General features: G+C 44.6%; 2 protein-coding genes across 2 annotated transcripts; both read left to right on the top strand.

Moving 5' to 3' along the window:
• Window positions 1-8,506: 8,506 nt before the first annotated feature.
• On the top strand, window positions 8,507-8,973 carry LOC132229916 (nuclear pore glycoprotein p62-like). The gene is given in 2 exon segments (XM_059686983.1): window positions 8,507-8,756; window positions 8,759-8,973. Coding segments are annotated over 2 exon segments (354 nt in total). The 3' UTR covers window positions 8,863-8,973.
• Window positions 8,974-14,493: 5,520 nt separating this feature from the next.
• On the top strand, window positions 14,494-15,483 carry LOC132233894 (peptidyl-prolyl cis-trans isomerase E-like). The gene has a single exon (XM_059695101.1). It carries the CDS (start codon window positions 14,516-14,518, stop codon window positions 15,419-15,421), a length of 906 nt encoding a protein of 301 aa, XP_059551084.1. The 5' UTR covers window positions 14,494-14,515; the 3' UTR covers window positions 15,422-15,483.
• Window positions 15,484-26,756: the final 11,273 nt, after the last annotated feature.

The raw sequence follows: 26,756 nt of genomic DNA on the forward strand, positions 1-26,756 counted from the left end.
CCTTGGGCCACTTTAAAACTACTTGCTTTGGGACGACGCAGAGGTGGTTGTGGACAAGTCAGCTGAGCATCACCTGATCTAAGACATGTCAGGAAGATGTGAATATTCAGGTCTCAGTCCAAGGGAGCACTCAGGAGGGCCATGGCCCTAGGGCTGGTCAGTATCATCTGTGAGTTTCTCGTGATCCTACACAGACCCCCAATCAGACCAAATATGTGACCCTTGTGGTCCAGACTGGATAGGGAAGGAAGTAAAGTTGGGAGGAGGCTGGTACAACACAGAAATGAGCAAGGGACTGCAGGCTGGAGTCCTGGATGAAGGTGAAGATTAGATTAAGTGTGTGTATGAGATTGAGAGTGGTGGAGATAAATGTGGGGTGAGAGAAGGCTGTGATGGGAGAATGGAGTTTCTGAGGTGGAGGAATTCCAGAAGGATACGTTTTCAGGATGTGTTCATGAGAATGAGTTCTTGTTCAGAAGATAATGGATGAAGGGTTGCTAAGGACATTTGTGTCTTTGCATAGCACTGTTACGTACTTTGGGACCCAATCCTTCCATGTAAATGATCCCAGTAGCGGCTGCCAATCAATGCAGACCACCCTCTTGGCCACAGAGTTGGGCATATCATCTAAGCCAATAAGAATTCTTCCACAGGATTTTTCAATACTTCGTTAGGCAAATGGGTGGCAGAGGGAAGAAGGGAGTTCCTCTCTTGGGCACAGAACAGTGAGTATGTGATCCTGGGACATTGCTTCTGTTCACTCCCAAATCTGTGTCTCTGCCTCTAATCTCTCCTTTAGCTTCTAGAATCCCTTTTGACAGCTCCATCTGAATGTCTCATTAACCCACAGCCCAGACAGAATTCTTTTTTCCCAACCCAAATTGATCTCCATCCTTTGGTGTTGTCTGTGGCATCAGCCATCTACACTAGAAGTCATACTTAACATCTCCCTCTTCCTCACCCTCAAACACAATCAATCACTAAAACCTGTTGATTCAACTTTATGAATATTTACAAATTTCTTCCCTTTTCTCTATTTCTACTGCTGTGGCCGTGGTACAGATCTTTACCACAAGCTCTTAACTGGTCTTGCCACCAGTCTTAAAAATCTTCAATCTGTTTCTTCCTGTTCCTACCCGCACTCACCCTGAATAGAATGAGCTTTCTCCTTCAGCACTTCAGGGCTTGCTCCTGCTCTCTCTGCAGTCTTTTCTCTGGACATAGCCCTGCTTTCCAGCCACGCTGAACAGCTTACGGTTGCCTGAACCGTCCATATGTTTTTCCCTGCTCTAGGCTTTAGCTCAAAAGCTGCTTACTTTGCCTCAAATACACGTTTTTCTTCGAGAGCTAACTCCTGTTCATGCTTTCAGATGGGACTTGAGTGTTGCCCCTCCGGGTATCCTTTGGTGACATTTTCACCATTGCCCGCCTGGTTGAGATCATCCTAACATGCTCTCACAGATGTTAGATGAGGACTCGCTGCCCTGTGTTGCGAAAACCAATCTGTGTGTCTCTTCCCCACTAAGCTGCAACTCTTTGAGGGGAAAGCTTGAGTTGTATTCAAGCCTGTTTTCCATTTCTTGGCTGGGAGTCTGACACAAAGTAGACCTTTAATAAATACCTATGGACAAATAAATGAGTGAGTGAGTGAATCCAGGGAAAATACTTTGCTAGCTTTAGTTCTCTGATTCTGCGGACCCATTCTCTTTTTGAGCCATGGTAGTTCTATGAAGCACTGCTAAATCACGTCTTGTCTGAACACTGTATCTTCATTAACATTTATTTATGTTGCCATCGAACTGGAAAAATAGTCCGATGTCTTCATTTGTACAGATGAAGAAACTAAGGCCCAGAAAGGCGCAATGCACTCAAAGGCACACAGCTGGGCCAAGCTGAGAGGCGCCTGGCCCCCCTGTCCTGGACCCAGTACTTCCTTCTCAACAACTAAGCTGCCTGCCTAGAGCAGCTGAAATGTCAAATACTTTTGATCTTGTGTTTTTGAGGAACGTGTTCAGTGCTTGTAGCCTCAGGAAAGGAACACTCCCACCTGCAGACGGTTCTCAGTAGATACTTTGCTCCTGTCTAATTTTATTCCCTATTTCAGGCCAGAGAGTTACACCGAATACCTTACAATGTGGTTGCTCCCGGCCTCCTCCACACACTTTAGAGGAAGGAAACTCAGCTTCTCCTCTTCTCTGTCTGGGAGCCGAACGTGGGCTCTGAGATAGGACTGGCTTGGTTGGGTAACGCACCTCCCTGCTAGGTTTTTAGAGAAACCATTCACAAGTAAGTCACGAAACAAAAGCATTTGGTGCTAGAGGTGGTAGGATGGGTGTTCAGAAAGTGAAGTGCAAAGCTGAGAGATGTTTCCATGATCGTATTTCATGATAACTTAGGCTTCTTTTTCAAACCAAATCTGGTTTTAGTGCTTGCTTCAATTCCCTTCTTGCTTCCATTCTCTGTCTCTGCCCTGTCTGCTAAAATGATCTCTCCTGATTTTTCTTCAGTTTAGTTCTCTGATCACTGTACTTATTGCTTGTGGAATTTTCACACATTTAGCAAGTCAGCTTGACTGAGGTTTTCTTCAGTTATATGACATAACAGTTAACTATTTGAGTCATTTGAATTGCTGGATTCAAAATACTGTTGGGCTTTTTACATTAATTTTTAAATGAAGATGTTTTATAGATGGTTAGTCTGTCAAATTATTGCCTTTTGTAATTTCTAGGATGTTTCTTCTTGCAAGTGATTGTTTTGGATGTTTGCCCTCCCCCAAAAAGAAAATCGACAGAAAAAGCCATAAGCCTGAACACTAAGTGGCAAACTGATGATGAACTTTCCAATTAGCAAGGCTTTTAGAGGTTCTACTTAGAACCATAGATTGCATGCTGTGTGTGTGTGTGTGTGTGTGTGTGTGTGTGTATGCATACATATGTACTCATCCATATGTATTTGTATACACATGTATAAGTATCGCCACCATGCATGCTTGTTGGGGTGTCATATCAAAGCACCCTCAGAAACATCCTGGACTAATGACAGGAACAACTTCAAGCTCTGAGGAAATTCCTAGGAAGCTTTTTTGTGTCAAGTATTTATCACAGAATTTTAGCTTTTTGTAAAAGAGGGCACTCTAAATATTTCCTAATGAAACCTTTGAAACAATGTCCTGTCCACTTACAGTTGAGAAGTAATAAAAATTCTAGGTCATGAACCTGAGCTTTATGATTACACAATAGAGAAGAAACAATTCTGGAACCTGAATTCCATGGCGGCGTTGCCTGCCAGGGGGAGTCTGAGCATCCTCACAGATTCCTGTCCCTCTGCCCATCCTTCCCTGCAGCCTCCAAAAAAGCCTGCCAAGCAGCCGCCAGCTTCCGGTAGGGGTTGCTGTTGTGTAATACAAGGCCCATTGTTCTCACTAGAATTTGGTTATCTTTTCAGATCATTTCCAACCTTTGCCCTTTCCCAGGATTTAATCTGTTTAAATTGATATTGGTTATTTGCTCTTGAGTTTACTGTGAATTTAATCTTACGTTACTGTTTAATACATTAAAGTACTATTTTGGTTGTTGCCGCTGCACTGATTAGCATTAATTTTCCCCAGAATGTGTTCAGAATATCAGTGAGTTTGTTTTGGAGAATGAATGATAATTTCATTGTTTTAAAAACACTAAAGTATTTAATTACTTCATTAAAATGCATGAAGTGAATTTTGATGAGATCAGTTCTGAAATCAACTAAGATTTTCAGAGAAACTACAACACTGGCTTTAATATACAAATTTTGCCTTTAAAATTTTATTTTTCTGCTGGTAGAGAGGCATTATATTTGCATTTTTGAGCCTGAATAATTCTAATTCCATTTTTATTGTACAAACCCAAGAGGAACATTTACTTTGTTTTCACTGATTAGTTATACAATCATTCTTTTCAGATACTGCATGGACCATGAACCATAATATTATATTCCTTGCTAATACATTTTGGCAAAAGTATTTACATGAAAACACAATACATAAATGTAATGACTTTCTCAAATGAGTACATTGTTGCCATGAAGCAATCACCTTTATTTTAATACAAGTAAAATTCATTAAAATTTTCTCAATTAGCAAAGCGACTTTTCCAAATGAGCTAGTGAAGGAAAAACATTGTCTGTTTTATCCTAACCCAGCTGATTTGCCTTTATTAGCAGATGCCTATTTATGGAAGAGAAAAAAAAGAAAAGTGTTTAATTTTAATAAACTTGATGCAATGCTGACTCCTAGGGGATTAGGTATGGTTCTGATATACTTAGTTTCTTTTTGGTTGATTTCAAAGTAAAAGTTAGATTTGAAAGCAAAATCCTTTGAAACAAAGATACTACCTTCAAGACTCTCTCATGTTGAAAGGAGGAACTTGGAGACCCAAATGAATAAATCCTATGAATTGCAAAACTTACTTTTAACAAAAAAATATTTTATTTTTCCCTTTCACTAAAATGCTTAAATCCCATCATAAGTTTAATAACCAGATTCTGGCATTTGACACAGACAGTTGAGTTGAGCCGTGTATCTGTAAGTACAAATGTAGCTTTTAGGGGGAAAATACAATCACCTTTGAATTCACGTTTATGTAGTATAGATTTCAGATTAATTTATCTTAACTGTCCCTTTCTGAAGCAATTTTTTAAAAATTTCTAGTGTTGGTTATTCATTTTACGTGTAGAGTGAAAACATATTCTCCCCAATCCCCTTTATATAGGTTTTAAAAATGACACTAACTATGCACACACTGAATGACTCAGAGTATGGGATTTAAAATCTGTTAGTTATTCCTAATAAAAATGCAAAGACTAAGTAAGAGTGCTAACTATCCTATATATTTGTGGGATTCCTGTTCTTAAAATACTTAATAGCACTGAATCTCCTTTTTGGAAGGAATACCCATTTAGCATTTTTCGGATGGATTATAAAATGTTAGTTAAATAACATTGATAAGGGGGAAAGGTTAAGACAGAAAATTCTAATTTCTAGTCCTGTTTTTCTAGGACAAGGGACAACTAATATAGTCTCTGTCTAGTAGTAAGGTGTTAAAATAGTTTACATTAACCCTGAGATAATATCTTTCTCTTTCCCTGGTATTAAGTTAGGGGAGGAGGGTAAAGTCTTAAAATAATCATAACGATAAATTAGGGGTATGTGACATTGTCTAATACAAGGACAAATACTGGTTATAGGGCTGAGGCAGGGACGAATTAAGGCTCCTTGGAAAAATGGCTGGTTATAGGGCTGAGGAGGCAGGGACGAATTAAGATGAGCCTGGAACATCTGGTCATGCCTGAGAGTAAGGAAGTGCTCAAAAAACAAAAACACAAAAAATTAGGCATGTTAAAGAGAAATAGGAGTCAACCTAAAAGAACTACCAATTGACAAACCTGGGACAATTTGGGTAACAAAATAAATAAAATAGTTATAGATTATAATCCAAAGTATAAAATAAATAGCCAGGAATCCACAATTGAACAAACAAGTAATATATAGGGCAGAAGAGGTAAATCTTTTCTAAGGAAAAATTCACAATAATTTATGTAGCTATTCAGCATTTGAAGGTTTAAAATCTGTTAGTTATCCTATCTAATAATAGACAAGATTGAAATTAACCATACCTCCGCTACGCTTCCCATTGGCTAATCAGCGAGATATGCAAATTAACCACCAATGAAGATGATGGCCGGCAGCCACGCAGCTGAAGTGAGCAGGAGGCTTCCTGCCTGCTGCGGCCAGGCTCTGACCTCCACTCTAAGCAACAAAGTTGCAATTATAGAAGCTAAACAAACCCCAGATACCTGCTTTCAGCAGGCCGTGGCCTCGGAGCTAGAGCGGCAACAAAGTTTCAATTATAGTGTTGGGGTCCAGCCCCAGCAGGTCAAGGGGTTCCCAAAGGTGTGGATAGAGTTGGCGAAGAATGAAGGAATGATACGGAGACAGTGTTCAGTTGATCAGCAGCCTAGCCAGGATGTCTAGCCCGGATCTCCAGCCAAGTTCTGTCTAGGAACTCCAGCCAGGTTCTCCAGATTCTACAGCCAGGTTCGGTCGCCAGGTTCTGTCCTCTATTGTCTTGTTACATCTGTATTTATACCAGTGTGTGCCCGTGGTATCGATGTTGAACAGGTGTCTGTTGTCATCAACTTTGACCTTCCTGTGGACAAGGATGGGAACCCAGACAACAAGACTTACCAGCACCGGATCGGGCGCACTGGCCGCTTTGGCAAGAGGGGCCTGGCAGTGACCATGGTCGACAGCAAGCACAGCATGAACATCCTCAGCAGAATCCAGGAGCATTTTAATAAGAAAATAGAAAGACTGGACACGGATGATTTGGATGAGATTGAGAAAATAGCCCACTGAGAAGCTCCTGCAGGTCCTGTGCAGGAAACCCGTGCTTTCACAGCACAGGCCTGGACGTCACCGAAGGACAAAGGCACAAGTGGACAGGAACCACCTGCCTTATTTTAAACTACATTTGGAGCCGAAGCCGGTTTGGCTCAGTGGACAGAGCGTCGGCCTGCGGACTGAAAGGTCCCCCGGGTTCGATTCCGTTCAAGGGCATGTACCTTGGTTGCGGGCACATCCCCCGTGGGAGACGTGTAGGAGGCAGCTGATCGATGTTTCTCTCTCATCGATGTTTCTAACTATCTCTCTCCCTTCCTCTCTGTAAAAAGTCAATAAAATTTATTTTTAAAAAACAAACAAACAAATAAATAAATAAAATAAACTACGTTTGGCCTTGACAAAAATTATGCAAATGATTGAGAAAGGTAGAGGAAAATTTTGCACTTGAGAAATGTAGTCCTTTTCCCCCATTTTTTTAAGCCAAGGTTTCTCCCATCTTTATTATAGTCATCTGGTTGCTATTGGTATTCACTGGCTCCAGGATTTCATTCCTATTATCTGGCTAGGGATGTTGGGACCTGCATCCAGCCCCTGCAGAAGTGGGAGAGGTAGAGTGTGGGAGAGGCTCACCACGTGGATGGAGTGACGGGAGTGGCAGCAGAGGCCTGTGAGCTGTCCTTGACTGAGACCAGTCACAAATGTCTCCTGTCTTTGGAGCCATCTTCTCCTAAAATCCAGAGACATTCCAGTTAATCTATTTAACCTCTTCTCTCTGTGCCAGAGCATATCCCTGTTTCTCCCTGGGTGAGCATCTTGGATACTTTGTGAACCTGATTGGGAAGAAACATGGATGTCAGTGAATTTTCAGAAGGATTTGTCTGGCAGGGGCTATGATTCCTTTGAGAAACCCGGCCTGACTTCTCTTGCCATTTGCTCTGTCTGCTTGTGCACGCAGTAATCATTCATGGCAGCCAGGAGACACTGGGCAATTGTCTGACACATGCCCGGCCAAGTGAGATGGCTCTGATCCGTGGGGGGTCCACACTATGCCTGGAGGTGAGCAGCACAGTTTGGAAAGGAAGTTATGACCAAGTGAAAACTTGGGATTATTCTGTTCATCTGTAATAGTGGATCTATTGGTCACTTTACTTCATACACAGTGTGAATGTGGATGGATAAACTAGAGCTGTGCCCATCATTCATTATGTTAAGAAATTTTAAAATAATTATGAAACATTTTTCTTATCTTGATTTGTCTTTATTTGTATTGTTCTGGTTATTAGACTGATATGTGCACATTAAAAAATATATTTGGGTGTGTAACTATGAAGTGCAAGTACTCTCTATCCTCACCTCTCTGGGGTCACCATGGCTAGCAGCTTGGTGAACACTCAATATATTGCCTTCTGTTTGCATATATTGACCCACTTTGCTTTTAAAAAATGTGAACATTCTACTCCCACTCTTGGGCAACTCACCATTTCACTTACCAGCATATTTTGTTGATTTTATTTTTTTGTCTTTGTGACTCTCTTACCAGCATATTGTAGACATGTGACATGTCTAGCACATGTAGATCAGTCTCGCTGGTGACAGTGGCATCATTCCAGCATGTATCTGCTTAGCATTTATTTCATGGCTCTTCTAGTGAAGGCATACGGGGGTTCCTCCGCAGGCTAGCCGGCCCCCAGGGCAGAAATCTCCCATGTCCGGCTGTCCCAAACACTGTGGGTCCCCTTTTCCCCTTGTCCTTCTGGCGTGGACAAGGATTTCAGGGATCACGATGCCCTAACTTATGCCCTGAGAGAAACATCTGGTTGAAGGACCATACCTGCAGGTTTCAGAATGAGTCAACACAAACAGTGGCCATTGTTGGAAATTGTTGGAGGGGGATAGGGGGTGTGTTTTTGTACAACTAACTATACTTTACAAGATTGAGAATTCAAGTCTCCATCAATTTCCTGAGTGTTGTCACAAGTTATCCAAGGACGGCTATTAGCAAGGAGGTGGGTATGGTTCAGAGTAGTCAATTGGTGCCACTTCTTGGGATCCATGTCACAGTGGCATCAATAGGACAGATGTGCTTCCCACTCAGCGTCTGCCCAGCTGGCCCACTCACTGGGCAGGGGCATGGGCTCTGGCATGGGATCTGAGTTCGTCAAGGAGCACAACGGGACCGTCTGCCTGCAGCACACCGACCAGGAGCGCGAGAAGACCTACAAGGTGGCCGAGAACATCGACGCACAGCGGAAGCACATGGCCCAGGACCTCAAGGACATCATCGAGCACCTGAACAGGTCCGGGGGCCCCGCCGACACCAGAGACCCGCTACAGCAGATCTGCAAGATCCTCAACGCACACATGGACTCCCTGCAGTGAATCACCAGAACTCGGCCCTGCTGCAGAGGAAGGGGGAGGAGGTGACCAAGGTGTCCGAGGGGCGGCACAAGGAGCAGGAGTGCAGCTTCCGGATCACTTTCCACTGAGCCCTTGGATGGCCGCAGGGCCCGGGTTCCCAGTGTGTTCAGTGGGGGAGTGTGCGGTTACTGTCTAGGTTTTGTGTGCAATGAAATACTGTTTGATTCTCTGTTTCTTTCAAACAGCCTTTTTTTGTACAATAAAGTTTAATCACAATTATAAAAATGTGGCATTGGGTCTTTGCTATTACCATATGTATAATCCAGCCCAACAGGACCGGCCCGCTCCCCCCGCCATCCTGGCCTGGCCCAACCAGAGCTTACAGACACCAGGGTACAAGGGTGACCCACAGGGTCTGGCAGGAACAGAAGATGAGGCAGGGTTCCAGGCACGGAGTCCCCAGGACTGGGAGGCACAAGGCCTCCCTCCCCAGGGGGAGAACATGGCCACTGCCCCTAGAGACTCCTAAACTGGGGAGGGGTGCACACAGGGCACAAAAGGGAAGTCCCCATAAAACAAAGTAAGAGAGCTGTGCAGCCCCCAGGAACAGGATCTATACAGGCTGGCACCCCAGGTTTCCACAGGAAACAGCTGCTGGCAGCTACAAAACATTTACAGCTTCTTCTCCACAAAGAAAAAAATTAGGGGGTGGGCAGCAGGGGTGACAGGGAAGGCAGACGCTTCCTTAAATGTGTCGGGAATATTTCATTTTTCTTACTCAGAATAGCAACACTTCAGGTGACTCGATCTTACACATTTACCTTAATATCATCCCTTTTTATCAGGACATACACTTTGCTAGATTCCCCATGAGTTTCAGGTACAAGAGAGGCTTGAAGGAGCTGCTTGCACTGCTATCCTGCCCAGGGCTACTATCCGATTGATGTCGCTGTGAGTGATTGTGGCTGAAGTGATTTCTCCTCAACCACCTGGCTCACCTGAACAGTGTGAACCAGGTCACAAACCCTGCGTGCTCTCTTGTGCTTAAATAAATTCTGAATATTCTGAACTCTTGGCAGGATGGAATGGGACTGGCCCAGGGTTTGTCCAGAACACCCATCCTCAGCAAGGAAATGGTACCTGTTTCAGGCAGTTTGTGGTTTCCACATTATGCTGTGATGATTGGCTTAGGTTCTATTTCACCAATCAGAACACCGCTGGCTCTGGATTATGGTATTTTGGTAAAAATGCTTTTTTCCTATTGTACCATTGATTGTGTTGGTTCTATTCACTGCCTGCCATGATTTGAAAGCAGTGTTGTGATCTGTCAGCATGTAAGTGCCAGATCAAGGTGGAAACCCATTGCTTCTGTCTCCTGGCCGGTTTGCAAAATGCTCATATTTGTAGACCCGGGGGAAGGTCCCAGGGCTGAAATCCTACCTCTGTAGGTGGAGGGCAGAGAAAGACCCGAGGGAGCGGCAAGCCCTCTAGTGCGGTCATGGGCATGGAAACTTGCCCATGACAGGAAACTTGCCCATGACAGGAAACTTGCAAGGTGCTTCCTGTGACTGCAAGATGAGAGGGATCCCCACACACCTACAGACACCAAAGAATGCCACCGGGTGGAGGGGAGAGAGTCCTGGGACGAGTCCCTGAAGGCCACCCTAGGGGGAATCACATGTGCTGAGCAGATGGGGAACCAGTGCTTACCCGGAGGCTGGGAGGCTGTACTGACTGGTCAGGATGAAAGTTGCTAAGGATTGGTCCCTCCGAGGGCTCACGGGAAGTGATCTCTGCTCTGGCCCGGGCCCAGCTGCCGTCACGTTATGGAGCAGTCTCTCAGCACGCTGTGTCTTGCGTTGTCCCCACGCGATGCAAACATCAGCATTTAGAATGCACAGGTGGCTCCCTAGCCCTCTCCACCTGGGCAGAAAGAACTGCCTTGAACCCTAGTTAAAGCTGAAGAGGACTTGGAGTCCCCGGGTGACTTCCCTAAAGCTCTGCCTGGGATGGGGTTCAACCAGATCCCTCTGTGACTAGCTGGTTATCTCGTGAATGAGCTGTGTTAGGCTCAGTGTAAGGGGGGCTGGCTGAGCTGACAGTGCCGGGATAGTACCTAAACTTCCGTGCTGGAAAGTCACCTGGAGACGTATGGGGATATCTGGGCTGTAAAAACATAGACATAGACTGAAAATAGAGCCCGCACAGTGGTAGCCGTCCTGAAATATTCGCTCTCATTCTTGCCAAGTAGGAGGCATTGGGCACTGTGGCAGATATAATAATAAAGACCCCAACACTGAAAAAAAAAACAAAAAACAAAACAAAACAAAAAAAACATAGACGTAGTCCATGAAATCGCTACCGAGACCCAAGTTACTTTGACGTGCTACATACTAGCCACCCAAGTGAAGCAGCAATTCTCCATAGCCAGCTGTTGCTTTAAATCATCCGTGCACATGCGACTCACGGACCTGAGGTCGGCTTGGTCTGATCAGTTGTTGTCTGTGTTTATTTGCTCAGTTCCTGATTAGCCCAGTGCTGTCCGGTGACCCAGTCCTTGTTCATAGCTCCCAGGCCGAGTGGGGACCCCTAGGGGCCTAGTGCTGGAGACTGACAGCCCAGGCAGCGGTTTTATCGTTCGAGGGAAGTTGGGTCAGTTGGAGGGGTGGGAGGTAAAGGACGGGGACCTATAATGGAAGAGCTGGGGTGAGCACAGGCCCAGCTGGGTTTGAAGCAGCCTATCCCCATGCTTGAAGCCACTTGTCTGCACCCTCAGTCTGAGCAGACATCAGGGTCCGACAGGCTTCTTTCCCGGGCTCTGAAGAGGCTCGGGGTGGGGCGGGGAAGCCGGGACACCACACCGGCGGCGTGTGTGGCCCAGAGGGGAGCCCAGCTGCTCGCTTGCCCTGGCCCCAGTCTCCTGGTGCCCTTGGCTGGCCTCCTCTTGCTGGGGCCACGCTCAGTGGGAAAGCTCAGATGTGCTAAGATGCCCGAGGGCCGGGAGGGGAGCAGAGAGCGACCTGCCATGTGGCCCAGTGTGCAGAGCCGCCAGAGGTTGCCCCACTGAGACTGGGTGACCTCTGAGCATGGAATTTACCCAGAGGGACCTGCCCAACGCAGTGCTGGCTGCCTCCCAGAGCCTTCTCAGTGGGCCAGAGCCCGAGGGCAAATCGGAGCCTGAGGCTCCACCCTGGAGCACCAGCTTCCCCGGCCCCTCATCGTAGGCCATTTAGTTCAACAAGGCTGCTCCTCTGTAGTATCTCCTTCACTAGCCAGGACAGGAGCGCCCCAGCTACGATGGGGGTACGTGAAGTGCGCCCCTTACATCATGAGCAGCCAGAGCCTGCCTCCTCCTGCTGCCCCTGTGTGGCCACACTGCCTCCTTCTCACAACTCAACTTCAGTTCCCCTTTTCCCTGCGAATGGGGGGAGGTCTGCACGCCTTTCCTGGAAGGATCCGTTCAGCTGTGGAGATTAAGGTCCGATGGTCAGGGTGCCAGGATCTCCAGGGTGGGGTCAGGACCCCAATGTTCAACTTCCACAGTCTGCTGCTGTGATGCCCCATGGCCACCAGGTGGTGACAGAGGGCACCCAAAATACACATATTCTGTACCAACTGATGGACGGAGAGGGTGGTGCTGCAGGGCTCAACCACAGTGTCGAACACTTTGGGTGAAGAAAACCACATTGTGGGTGGTCCTGCGGCGGTCGGGAGACTCTTCAGAGATCATGCTGATGAGCAAGGTGCCCGTGCCAGAGCCCATGCCCCTGCCCAGTGAGTGGGCCAGCTGGGCAGATGCTGAGTGGGAAACACATGTGTCCTATTGATGCCACTGTGACATGGATCCCAAGAAGTGGCACCAATTGACTACTCTGAACCATAACCACCTCCTTGCTAATGGCCGTCCTTGGATAACTTGTGACAACACTCAGGAAATTGATGGAGACTTGAATTCTCAATCTTGTAAAGTATAGTTAGTTGTACAAAAACACTCCCCTCTGCTCCCCCCAATTTCCAACAATGGCCACTGTTTGTGTTGACTCATTCTGAAACCTGCAGGTATGGTCCACCAACCAGATATTTCTCTCAGGGCATAAGTTAGGGCATAGTAATCCCTGAAATCCTTGTCCACGCAGAAGGACAAGGGGAAAAGGGGACTCACAGTGTTTGGGACAGCCGGACATGGGAGATTTCTGCCCTGGGAGCCAGCTAGCCTGCGGAGGTGAATCGGATGTCACCCTCATCTTCTTGATGAGTTTCACCTGCTCACGCAGGAAGTGGCTCTCCAGGAAGTCACAGAGACAGGGCTACTGCCGGTGTAATCAGTTAAAAAGAGGTCGTGCTGGAGTATGGTGGGCTTATTCCAACATGGCTGGTGTTGTTTTATAAAAGGGGGGGGGGGTTGGTTCACAGATCCACTCAGGGAGAACATCATGTGAACATGGACCGAGATCGGGGTGATGCCCCAGGAGCTGGGGACACGGAGCCCACTCTTCCTCGCAGCCTGCAGAAGGCGCCAACATGGCTGAGGCCTTGACCCAATGTCCAGCAACAGGCCAGCGCCCTCCTAGGCCAAAACACCTCGCCTCGCACCTTCTGCTCTTGCGGCAATGGCCCTCGTTCACCTTTTTTGAAGTCATTTCTTTTTTTCCTTTTCTTTTTTGATGCGTCACCTTAATCTTTATTCACAACTGCAGAAATGGGAGACTCTAAAGATAGATATTGCTTAAATGATTCACAGACAGAAGTGGTTTAATTTTCATTATTTTTCATTCTTAACACTTCCTTTCCATGACTGATATTAGCTGGGTAGGTCTTTTCAGTGAATCAAAGCAGAGAAATACAGTACCTGCAGTACCTACAGTACAATCAATAGGATAACTTTGTGAAAAATATCTCACAGTTTCCTTCTCTACTTAATATAAGCATGCAAAATGCATGCAAAATGGAGCTGTTGTGTTTAAACTTTATCCTTTATCCCTGCAGACACTGACTTTATAATTCTTACTTCAGCAGACCAAAAAATGACAGCTTTAAGTTACTGACTGAAAAGAAAAAAATGCTCTGCCGGAAGCCGGACCACCCTTGTTGCTTGACACAGTCGCTGCAGGGAAGAAACATCTGCACAGCTTAGGATTCAAGGGACCTCGAGTCTATGGCATACTGTTCTTAGTATGTTTGCTCCCCTTCTTGGCGCTATGTGTGTTAACCAAGTTTACCTCTCCAAGAGAAAGGTTGTTTCCCAGGGTGGGGATTTTTATCAGTAAAACCCCTTAAGTGCCAGGTGGGTAGTTAATCACTTTAACTATGAACAATCACCTTTAAGCTACATAATCTTTACTCCCTGGAATGGAGATAGCAAACGCCCTAACCTTTGGAAAAGAATGGATAGGATTAAGATCAACTGGTATAAATACAGATGTAGCAGGAGAAATAAACACAGAACCTGGCTGGAGATCCTGGCTAGTCTGCTGATCAACTGAACACTGTCTCCGTGTCATTCCTTCTTCGCCGACTCCGTCCACACCTTTGGGAACCCCGGGACCTGCTCGAGTTGAACCCCAGTAATTGGTGACCAATGTGGGGCAAAAACCCAAGACCCTGAGATTAAGAGTCCCATGCTCTACGGTTGAAAGCTGTTTACTACTTGGAATCAGGGAAGTGCCACGGGGCTGTGTGGGCTTTGCTGTATTTAAGAAAAAAATTTTAAAAAAAATAAGCTTAGACCTGGAAAGGGGGAGGGCAGGGCGCCAGCTTCCAGAGGGAGAGCTGGGGAGCAAGATGGCCGCTACCCAGCGTGTGCTGTACGTGGATGGACTTGCAGAGGAGGTGGATGACAAAGTTCTTCATGCAGCTTTTATTCCTTTTGGAGATATCACAGATATTCAGGTTCCTCTGGATTATGACACAGGAAAGCACCGAGGATTTGCTTTTGTTGAATTTGAGTTGGCAGAGGATGCTGCAGCAGCCATCGACAACATGAATGAATCTGAACTCTTTGGACAGACGATTCGCGTCAATTTGGCCAAACCAATGAGGATCAAGGAAGGCTCTTCCAGACCAGTTTGGTCAGATGATGACTGGTTGAAGAAGTTCTCTGGGAAGACTCTGGAAGAGAATAGAGAGGAAGAGGGGTCGGAGCCCCCCAGAGCAGAAGCACAGGGGGGAGAGCTCACTGCCAAAAAGGCCCGGTGGAACCCGCAGGTGTACCTGGACATCAAGATTGGGAACAGGCCAGCCGGCCGCATCCAGATACTCCTGCGCTCAGACGTCGTTCCCATGACGGCAGAGAATTTCCGTTGCCTGTTCACCCACGAGAAGGGCTTTGGCTTCAAGGGGAGCAGCTTCCACCGCATCATCCCCCAGTTCATGTGCCAGGGCGGCGATTTCACCAACCACAATGGCACCGGGGGCAAGTCCATCTACGGGAGGAGGTTCGATGATGAGAACTTCATCCTCAAGCACACAGGACCAGGCCTGCTCTCCATGGCCAACTCCGGCCCGAACACCAACGGCTCCCAGTTCTTCCTGACGTGTGACAAGACGGACTGGCTGGACAGCAAGCATGTGGTGTTTGGGGAGGTCACGGAAGGCCTAGATGTCTTGCGGCAGATCGAGGCGCAGGGCAGCAAGGACGGGAAGCCGAAGGAGAAGGTGATCATCTCCGACTGTGGGGAGTACATGTGAAAGGCGCCTCCTCTGCACCGCCCCGTGCAGCCAGGATCTGGCAGCCCCGGGGACCAGCACCTGTTAACGCCAGAAGACCTACAAGCTGGCTAAGAACATCGACGCACATGGCCCAGGACCTCAAGGACATCATCGAGCACCTGAACAGGTCCGGGGGCCCCGCCGACACCAGAGACCCCCTACAGCAGATCTGCAAGATCCTCAACGCACACATGGACTCCCTGCAGTGAACCGACCAGAACTGGGCCCTGCTGCAGAGGAAGGGGGAGGAGGTGACCAAGGTGTGCGAGGGGCGGCACAAGAAGCAGGAGCGCAGCTTCCGCATCACTTTCCGCTGAGCCCTTGGCTGGCCGCAGGGCCCGGGTTCCAGTGTGTTCAGTGGGGGAGTGTGCGGTTACTGTCTAGCTTTGTTTGCAATGAAATACTGTTTGATTCTCTGTTTCTTTCAAAGAGCTTTTTTTTTTGTACAATAAAGTTTAATCACAATTATAAAAATGTGGCATTGGGTCTTTGCTATTAACATATGTACAATCCAGCCCAACAGGACCAGCCCGCTCCCCCCGCCATCCTGGCCTGGCCCAACCAGAGCTTACACACACCAGGGTAGAAGGGTGACCCACAGGGTCTGGCAGGAACAGAAGATGAGGCAGGGTTCCAGGCACAGAGTCCCCAGGACTGAGAGGTACAGGGCCCCCCTCCCCAGGGGGAGAACATGGCCACTGCCCCTAGAGACTCCTAAACTGGGGAGGGGTGCACGCAGGGCACAAAAGGGAAGTCCCCATAAAACAAAGTAAGAGAGCTGTGCAGCCCCCAGGAACAGGATCTATACAGGCTGGCACCCCAGGTTTCCACAGGAAACAGCTGCTGGCAGCTACAAAACATTTACAGCTTCTTCTCCACAAAGAAAAAAATTAGGGGGTGGGCAGCAGGGGTGACAGGGAAGGCAGACGCTTCCTTAAATGTGTCGGGAATATTTCATTTTTCTTACTCAGAATAGCAACACTTAAGGTGACTCGATCTTACACATTTACCTTAATATCATCCCTTTTTATCAGGACATACACTTTGCTAGATTCCCCATGAGTTTCAGGTACAAGAGAGGCTTGAAGGAGCTGCTTGCACTGCTATCCTGCCCAGGCCTACTATCTGATTGATGTCGCTGTGAGTGATTGTGGCTGAAGTGATTTCTCCTCAACCACCTGGCTCACCTGAACAGTGTGAACCAGGTCACAAACCCTGCGTGCTCTCTTGTGCTTAAATAAATTCTGAATATTCTGAACTCTTGGCAGGATCTTCGTTCCTTTCTCTCTGACTATGGAATGGGACTGGCCCAGGGTTTGTCCAGAACACCCACCCTCAGGAAGGAAATGGTACCTGTTTCAGGCAGTTTGTGGTTTCCACATGATGCTGTGATGATTGGCTTAGGTTCTATTTCACCAATCAGAACACCACTGGCTCTGGATTATGGTATTTTGGTAAAAATGCTTTTTTCCTATTGTACCATTGATTGCATTGGTTCTATTCACTGCCTGCCATGATTTGAAAGCACTGTTGTGATCTGTCAGCATGTAAGTGCCAGATCAAGGTGGAAACCCATTGCTTCTGTCTGCTGGCCGGTTTGCAAAATGTTCATATTTGTAGACCCCGGGGAAAGTCCCAGGGCTGAAATCCTACCTCTGTAGGTGGAGGGCAGAGAAAGACTCGAGGGGGCGGCAGGCCCTCTAGTGCGGTCATGGGCAGTTCATGACAGGAAACTAGCAAGGTGCTTCCTGTGACTGCAAGATGAGAGGGATCCCCACACACTTCCAGACACCAAAGAATGCCACAGGGTGGAGGGGAGAGTCCCAGGACGAGTCCCTGAAGGCCACCCTAGGGGGAATCACATGTGCTGAGCAGATGGGGAACCGGTGCTTACCAGGAGGTTGGGAGGTGGTACTGACTGGTCAGGATGAAAGTTGCTGAGGATCGGTCCCTCCGAGGGCTCACGGGAAGTGATCTCTGCTCTGACCCGGGCCCAGCTGCCAGTTAATTTGCAATTGCCCTGATTAGCCAATGGGAAGGGTAGCGGTCGTACAGCTAATTACCATGTTTCTCTTTTATTAGGATGGTTAACATGATGGATGTGTCTGATCATGTGAAATATAAGCTAGAACTGTGATTCTGACTTAATCTAAACTGGCATCTGATTACTTTTGTCCTGAGGACTCCCTTTGCCTCTCAAATATTTAGGATCCTCAGTTTATTGACTCCCAAGTTTTTTCTTAATTGGCTTCCTCCCTCCACCCCTTTTTGTGTGTGTGATGGAGGAAGGACCTCCCCCAAAAGTTACATGAGAAAGGGTTCATAGGAAGCAAATCTGTGGGATGCTGAATCTCTGAAAATGTCTCACTTACATGATATTTTGACTGAGCCTAGAATTACAGAATGGAAATTATTTTCCCTCAGTTTTATAGGCAATACTCCATTCTCTTCTAGCTTCTTGTGTTCTCCTGAGAAGTTTCATCTGATTCTCAGTCTTGATTGTTTATATCTTATCTATTTTCTTCCATTGGAAACATTGTGAATCTTTCCACTATTCTCTGAGTTCTGAAAGCTCGTATTTATAAGCCTATTATAAGTCCATTTTTATTAATTGTAATGGAGCTTTTCAATGTGGAAAGTCATGTTCTTCACTGAATTTCTCACTTAACATTTTCATGAGTGTTTGTCTTGGTGATTTCTACCTTTCCATTTTCCCTGTCATCCTATTATTCAGGTATTGGATCACCTGTATTTCTCTAATTTTCTTATGACTACTCATATTTTCTATTTGTGTTTTTTAAAAAAATCTAATTTCTGGGAGAGTTTCTCAATTTCTCTTCTAATTCATATATTGAATGTCTAGTATTATACTTTTAATTTCCAATGATTCTTTTTTAAACTTTTCTGAATGTTCCTTTTTAATAGAACCTCCAGTTTCAGGGATACAATATCGTCTCATTTCTCTGAATATTTTAATGATAACTTTAAAAAAGTTTCCGTCTCCTTCTATCGTCTTTGTTTCCTCTAAGGTGCAACTCATCATTTTTTTCCCCCTTTTGTTCATCTTGTCTTTTATGTTGGAGATTTTCCTCAGATATCTAAGGATTCTTATCTGCTTAGTAATAATTAAGTGGATCACTTGCCCAGCTGGTGTTGCTCAATGGTTGAGCATTGACCCATGAACCAGGAGATCATGGTTCCATTCCCAGTCAGGGCATATGCCCAAGTTGCAGGCTCTGTCCTCAGTGTGGGACATGCAGGAGGTAGCTGATCAATGATTCTCTCTCATCATTGATGTTTCTATCCCTCTCTCTGAGATAAAATAAATAAATAAAAAGAAATAGTGGATCACCTAAAAGCTCAGTGCAGTTTCTTTGTTAGCCTGGGAGGCTTGATAATTATGGGTCTCACTGTAGAGTGGGTGGGTGTCTGTCGATGAGAATTTCCACCTCACATCAGTATTCCTAGGTCACTTATCTTGGTGGGGTCACATTTCAAAAGAAGAAATTTTTCCGCTCTTGTGTGGGTGGTATGAACCTCACTATCTGCTTTCTTGGAGCCAAGTTGGGGAAGAGCACTGGCAGTGGTTTCAACATTTAGTATGTGTACATATTTTACTTAATCCTCTTCTTTTCAATATAGTGCCCACACTATTAACTGTTCCTAGAGCCCCCAGGCCAGAGCCCCCTCCCCCCTTTTTTCAGCTTTCTAAGGGAATCAGGCCCCAGTTGTCTGCCAGATAGAAGAAGTGAATGCTGGTTTTTTGCTTTCCCCACCAGAGTCTCTGGTTTATTAAGTAAGATACCTGTTGTCCTGCTTGCCAGCTTCCAACATTTTATTGCTCTCATTTCCTTCGAAACTTGCGCATCTTTAAAATAAAAAAATACCTTTTTGTTTTTTGTTTTATAAGGGTGTCAGAGGAAATGTGTAGGTTTAATCTGTTATCTTTAGGTGGAAGTTCAACATGCTTTTATTGAGCACCTGCCTGGACTAGATTGTGTTGGAACAGTGGGGAATACACAGAAATTCTGTTGTGTAATGTAATTGAATCATTGTCAGGTCTCAGTTATGACCTGAAAATGTAGACCTAACCTTAGGAAGCACTGAGTAATTCAAGATGCTGATTTCCTCATGATTGAGAGCCACATTAAATGTGGGAAGTATGCTGATGGGTGCAATAATTATGACAGAATGAGCAAGAAAACTTTTATATAAATACTTTATGTATTCAGATTTCTACACGCTGTTGTATTTTTTCATTCTTTTTTTTTTATTTTTTATTGTTAGACCAGAGGAAATTAATGAAGAAGGTGGAAAAAAGAATGACTTCACCACCTCCACCCCTGAGCAATGTCCAAGACAGTTTTGGATAAATAATTCCCCAGAATTCAAATATATTAAAATGGAAGCCACACAATCAAATGTCCATAGGAGCCACACTGGTACTATATTCAGTCACAGTACAGAGAAATAATAGTACATAATAAGAATATATGGCAAGAAGCCTTTGGCCTCAGAGTGGGGTGACTGTAGAATGCTTAGGAGCTGTAAAGAGAGTGCCCTGTGGAAGTGAGTCCTTGTTGTAGAACTTCAGCCTGACGTTGCCTTGTGGAAATGAGTAACGCAAGTTTTCCATGGAAACCAGAAACCTATATTTTAATATAACATATGAAAATGAGAAAGTAGAAGATGGGAATTAAAAAATATTAATATGAAATAATCCAATTTAAAGTTTTATTTATTATTATTATTTAATCCTCATCCGAGGATATTTTTTCCATTGATTTTCAGAAAGAATGGGAGAGGGAAAGATAAAAAGAAATATTGATATGAGAGAAGCACATTTATTGGTTGCATCCTGCCCAGGCCGGGGAAGATCCTGCAACCAAGGTACATGCTCTTGACCAGAACTGAACCCGGGACCCTTCCGTCCACAAGCTGATGCTCTACCCATGAAGAAAACCCAGCTAGGACCCCAATTTAAAGTTTTAAAACATTATCTAATAGTTTTAAAAATGTTTAAAAACTGTACAAAGAAAACATATTTGTAACCAAATTGAATTGCAGGTCTTTAATTTACAACCAATGCCATAGTCTTCATTTACCCTGGGTTCATTTTTCAAGATCATATAGAGTTATTCATAATTTTCATGGCAAATGTCATTCCGAAGTGTGACATTAATCTCTGGGGAATTGTTAAAATGTAAAAAAAACAAAAAACAAAAACAAAAGAGAGAGAGAGAGAGAGAGAGAGAGAGATTTACTAAAAAAAAATAATGGGTCTAGAAATTATGTATGCTCTTTGCCGTGGGATGAAACTCTTTCCTCATAGAGTTAACCCAGTTCCTCAAAACCAACCTGCATTTCCAAGGTCCTTCGGATTAAAATGGATCCTGTTATACTATCTAGCTGCTTAAAGGAGTGAAGAAGCTTTCTACCCATTGATACGAGAAGGTTGACAAGGTTCACTGTTAGATGGAAAAAGCAAGGTGGAAAACAATAGGTCTAATGTGATACATTTTGTGTTAAAATAGAGGAACGTAGAGATACCATTTTATAGTAGCTTGTATATGCATGAAGAAAATCTTTAAGGTTACATAAAAAAAAAGAATGTTAATCTACAGGGTGGAAACTGGGCAGATGGGGACAATCTGGAGAGGAAGCTTTCACGATATCTCTTTTATTTCAGGTGTGCTATCACTTTTGTGAAAAATAAAATTTAAAAATATTTTTTATTTCAATCACAAATTCATATCCAATTAACTTACTCTAAAAGGATTGTTTGTTGTCTATGTACTGGGAGAGTCCAGTGGCAAGGTAGCTGGAAAATCATGGCTGGATAAATCAGAACTTGTTTTTGTTCTCTGTCCCTAACTCTCAGCTCCTTGGTTTTGGCTGCAATCTCTCTTGCAGCAGATGGCTGCCCTGCAAGGTTCAGGAAAAATGGCCATAAGATGCATGAGTCATAGGCTTATATTATTCTGATAGCTTGCCAAAGAGGAAGAGAAAGCATCTTTCCTTCTCTGGCAGTGAAGTCCCAAGAAGAACTCTGGACCAACTTGGGTCACATATCCTCCTTGATCCCTGAACCTCACTGTGGCCAGGAGGTAGAATACTCTCATTGGCCAGGCCTAGGTCACATAGGGATGGTGAGGTTGCCCTCACTGAACTACATAGAAAGAGGAGGAATATTCCCCCAAGCCAGAGGTGATAGGCAATGAACACATATCTACACTAATAAAAGAGAAACATGCAAATTGTGTCACTCCGTTACACCCACCAGCCAATCAGAGCGACTATGCAAATTAACCCAACAAAGATGGCGGTTAATTTCCATATGCAGGCACGGAGCAAAGACTGAAGACTGAAGACTGGAGACTGAAGAGGCTTGGCTTCTCCACTGCGGCCAGACCAAAGGCCTGGGTCCCGGGTGCTGGAGGAAAACTGGTGGCGGAAGCCAGGGACGAAGGCCTATTGCATGAATCTCTTCATGCGACGGGCCTCTAGTCTACTATAAAGCCAAATGTGTTTAAAACCAGAAGAAATCTAAATTGCTGTGGCTCAAACCATTATGTCTAGACTTGCTGAAGAACTCGCTGAACCACAAGATGCTAGAGACATTGAAAATGACTGTTAACTTTACAACAGTATATTCTCCATTTAAATGAGTTGCAAAGTTGAAACTGGAATATGACCTCTTTCTCTAAGACCCCGCCTAACTAAAGTTTTTGTTACAAACTGGAAAACACATCAAGCTCCTTTCCTTCACAGACTTTTTATTCCCTTCTGGTATTAGTAGTTTTTGAGTCTAAACTTAAACGATGAGACAAAGGAAAATTTTGGCCAGAGAAGGAGTAATACAAGAAGCTCAGATATCAGAAATGCTGAATTAATCTCCACAAAGCTGCCACATTTTTAGAAAATAAAAACCTCAGCTAAGCTTATCAAAAACTCATCTAATCTGATGACTGAAGGCAAAAGGGTGTCCAGTTAGCCAGTTACCTAACTCATGCATCTTGCAGCTTTTTCAGAACCTTGGGAGAACACACCTGCTTCAAGAGAGAACGAATGTACACTCAAAAATAGCTATACACTACGCATTGCAAGAGGAACCAGGTGAGCTAAGCCACTTGATACCCTCGAAATATCAGTCTCCTCATCTATACATGGAGATGATAAATTTGTTTTGCAAAATTATTGGGAGGTGTATTAGTGCCCTCTTGCTGCTATAACAAATTACCATAAACTCATAGCTTAAAACAACACAAACTTATTTTCTACAGTTCTGGTGGTCAGAAGTTGAAAATGGGTTGTCAGAGCTGCATTCTTTTTGGATTCCCTAGAGGGAGAAGCTATTTTCTTGCCTTTTCCAGCTTTTAGAGGTTGCCCAGATTCCTTGGCTTATGGCCTCATCACTCTGACTTCTGCTTCCTTTGTCTTATCTTCTTTTCTGACTCTAACCTTCCTACCTCCCTCTTATAATGACCCTTGTGATTACATTGGCCCACCTAGATCATTAATAATAATCAAAACCCACACCTGCAAGTTCCCCTTTGCTCTATAAATGAACATGCAGGTTTCAGGGACTAGGACATGGACACCTTTGGGAGGCCATTATTCTGCCTATTACCATGGTATAAAAAGAAGTAATGTCTGTGAAGTTCTTAGCATCGTGCTTGCCACATAAAAGATATTTGACCAATGCCAATGTTCAGTTTGTAAGTTTTAACAATCCAGATACAGAACTATGCATTAAATTCTTAATGTTAGATATCCTAATGGGGGTGGAATACATAATGTAACGTTTGCAATTTTTTTTTTTTTTACATTTATGAGCTCCGTGTACTGAACTTAGAAGATGATTTCTGTCCAAAAATAAAGGACAGTCCTCAAATGGAACAATAACATTTTGAACAGTAAAATAGTCAACAGGCAAGTTCTCTCTAGTTACTCTTGAATGAAGACCAAATACAACACACAGGTTGTGGAGCGTGTTCAGAGCACACGCCAAGTCCTAAAGAGTGTTACATCTTGTAAAAGATGGGAAAGGGGTTATTTCATTGTTATGTGGTAGGAGGTCAATATCTGGCAATACAGGTGTTTGTGCCTTAACAGATCTCCTCATTGGTATTTCCCAGGTTCCCAGGACAACCCAGTATTCCTCTTTTGGGAAGGGTCCTGCTGGCTCCAAATTGTACTCAGCGCAGCCTACTGGCCCTGAATCAGAAAGGTGGGTGCTGAATTTCTATGTTTTTCTCCTGAACTCATTATACCCTATGGACTTCACAATGGCCAAACAAGGCTCCCCATCACTCTGAAGAGGGTGTGTGGTGGCCTTTGAGAGCATCTCCAAAAGATTCATGAAGCTCAGTTCATATCTCAAGAAAGGTAAAGATTAACGCTCTGCTAATCTTAGTGAAAAAATTAACACTGGTGATAGCCAGAGGGGTCAATCTTTGCAGGAATGAAGTTTATATTTGGTATGATGGGCCATCCCTGGTACATGTTCTTTGTGGTTAATAACAGCCTTTGTTTAGTTGTCACTCTCCTAGGAGGGAATGCTAATGTAATACTCACTGGGTTTTCTGCTGCTGAATGGGAATTATCGATAGGTCATAAACTACCACCATATAGGAAAGACAATAAGATTACATATACTCCTACTACCTCCAATTACAGTAAGAGCAACAATTATAAGGTTGTACTCCTAGAGCCACCCTGGGGAGAAAATGAGAGGAAAATGTTCCATTAGCTTAATGAAGAGAGCACAGCAGAGCTACAGTTGCATTTTCTCACTATTAGTACCTATGGTGTGCCCCACACCCGAGATGCAGGGAAACAATTAAACTTTCTGACAATTAGCCCCTACAATATACATTTCCTGAACCTGAAGGACATATTTCAAAGAATTACATTTATAGTTTTTTTTCACCTCTTCCCTATGAAGTTTGAGTGAGTCTTCTGCTTGTGGGAACGGAGGGAGTCGGGACCAAACGTTTATTTTACAGATGACTCTGAAGGATGGTTGGCAGGCTTGCTGGAGAGCAGCACACATGAACTGAACAGCACCGTGTGGAAAAGGGAGGGTTAAGAAGATGCAAGCAGAGGAAAGCTCACACCAGCCTGGGTAGGGAAAAGATGACTTGGATTAATGTGAGTAATCTAGCTTCAGTGTGCCCATGCTGGGAAGGAGATCACAAGAGGGAAAAAAAATACTTGTGAGGGCTCTCCAGCTGCTGAAGAATGAGGTTTGCTTCCTGGAAGGCCTTGTGTTAGCAGTGGCTCTCAACCTTCCTAATGCCGTGACCCTTTAATACAGTTCCTCATGTTGTGACCCCCAACCATAAAATTATTTTCGTTGCTACTTCATAACTGTAATGTTGCTACTGTTATGAATCGTAATGTAAATATCTGATATGCAGGATGTATTTTCATTGTTACAAATTGAACATAATTAAAGCATAGTGATTAGTCACAAAAACAATGTGTAATTATATATGTGTTTTCTGATGGTCTTAGGCGACCCCTGTGAAAGGGTCGTTCGACCGCCAAAGGGGTCACGACCCACAGGTTGAGAACCGCTGTGTTAGAAGGGGATGTCCTGAGATTGGGGGCCCAGTGCTCACAGATTTTGACTCCACACTTAATCTTGTCACATGCCAATCCCTGTTCTACACAATGGAGGTTCCGAACCTCCCTGGGTTACTGGGAGGATGGAAGAGAAAATGGCTAGGGATTAATTGATGAATGGAAAGTGCTTAACAGATGTTAGTTGTTATTATCTTAAGCTCAGAATTTTATGAAGTTGTATGGTGTAAGGAAATATGTGGTCATTTTTATACTCTCAAGATTTCCTTGTGAGGACTAGGATTTAAACTTTATTTGGGTGGTAGACAGTGAAAAGTCACTTGGTTTCGTTTCCATTTAACCAGTAGAGATATTTGTTCAATTTGAAGGTGCCTGAATTGTTCTTCAAATTACTGATAAGTGTTTGGATAAATGTGGACAAATCAAGGGTCTCTCCCCCCTCTTCCCCCCCATTAGTCAGAGCACAGGGGGTTTGGATCAACTCTCCACACACGCAGCCAGATACTACTGACCTTGATCAGGCCAGTTCCCTCCTGTGCGCTAGTCAGCCCAGTACCTCCGGACCGGGACTGGTTCAGCCAGGAACCCTCTCTCTCCATCCTTTGCTGGAGTTCACACCTCCAAGAATTGGGCAACTTCTCAGTATAAACCCTCAAAGCACCCTCAGAGGGGTTTCCTGTATTGCAAACTTCCAACCTCTGACTTTCCATACATTACTGATAGAAAGCCAAAAATGAAAAATGGCAAGTTCAATAGCAGACTGCATCTTACTGAGAAACAGTATTCTCTAGGATAGAGTGTTTCAAGTATTATTTATGCTTAGTGTCTTAATTTTGCTGGTGTGTCAAGAGGTTAGTTGGCAACTGCAATTAGGTTTTAGATGTTTTGTGAAATCACTGCAGCTGTTTTAAAATCACTTAGGTTGAGCCTGGCCGCCGTGGCTCAGTTGGGTGGGTGTCATCCCATGCATCAAGAGGTCGCAGGTTCAATTCCCAGACAGGGCACATTCATGCCTGGGTTGTGGGCTCGATACCCAGTGTGGGGTGTGAAGGAGGCAGCTGATCAATATTCCCCTCTCAAAATTCAATAATAAGAACAATAACATAAAATCATTTCGTTTGTATGAAGATAAGGAGTTTGAGAAGTACAAGCATTTCTCAATTACACCTTCACCTGTTCTTGTGATGCCTGCTGTCCTTGTGACAGAAAAGACCAGGTCACAGCACTTGTTGCTGTTTTCCTGATTAACAGAAGGTTCACTCTTGCCTCTGCCACCCCCCTTTCTGTGACAGCTATGCATTATGTTATAAAAATTGTATCCAGCCGAAACCGGTTTGGCTCAGTGGATAGAGCGTCGGCCTGCGGACTGAAAGGTCCCGGGTTCGATTCCGGTCAAGGGCATGTACCTGGGTTGTGGGCACTTCCCCAATGGGGGATGTGCAGGAGGCACCTGGTCGATGTTTCTCTCTCATCGATGTTTCTAACTCTCTATCTCTCTCTCTTCCTCTCTGTAAAAAAATCAATAAAATGTATTAAAAAAAATTGTATCCACTTCCACCCTCCCAAACTCTTCATCCTCATTCTTCCATTTCTTCTTTTTTCAAACTCCAAAGACTGTATCCCTGCCTGAAAGACTTTTACTGTTATGACTTAGCTAAATTAGCATTTGTAAGTAGAGGCCCAGGATGTCAGATGGTAAGCTGAAGGTTCAACAAAAGACCAAAAG

This window comes from Myotis daubentonii, chromosome 1 (assembly GCF_963259705.1).
Source record: "Myotis daubentonii chromosome 1, mMyoDau2.1, whole genome shotgun sequence".
In the NCBI taxonomy this organism is placed as follows: Eukaryota; Metazoa; Chordata; class Mammalia; order Chiroptera; family Vespertilionidae; genus Myotis; species Myotis daubentonii.

Coding starts and splice junctions, on each gene's coding strand:
- LOC132233894 (XM_059695101.1), top strand. CDS start 14,516: ATGGCCGCTACCCAGCGTGTGCTGTACGTGGATGGACTTGCAGAGGAG.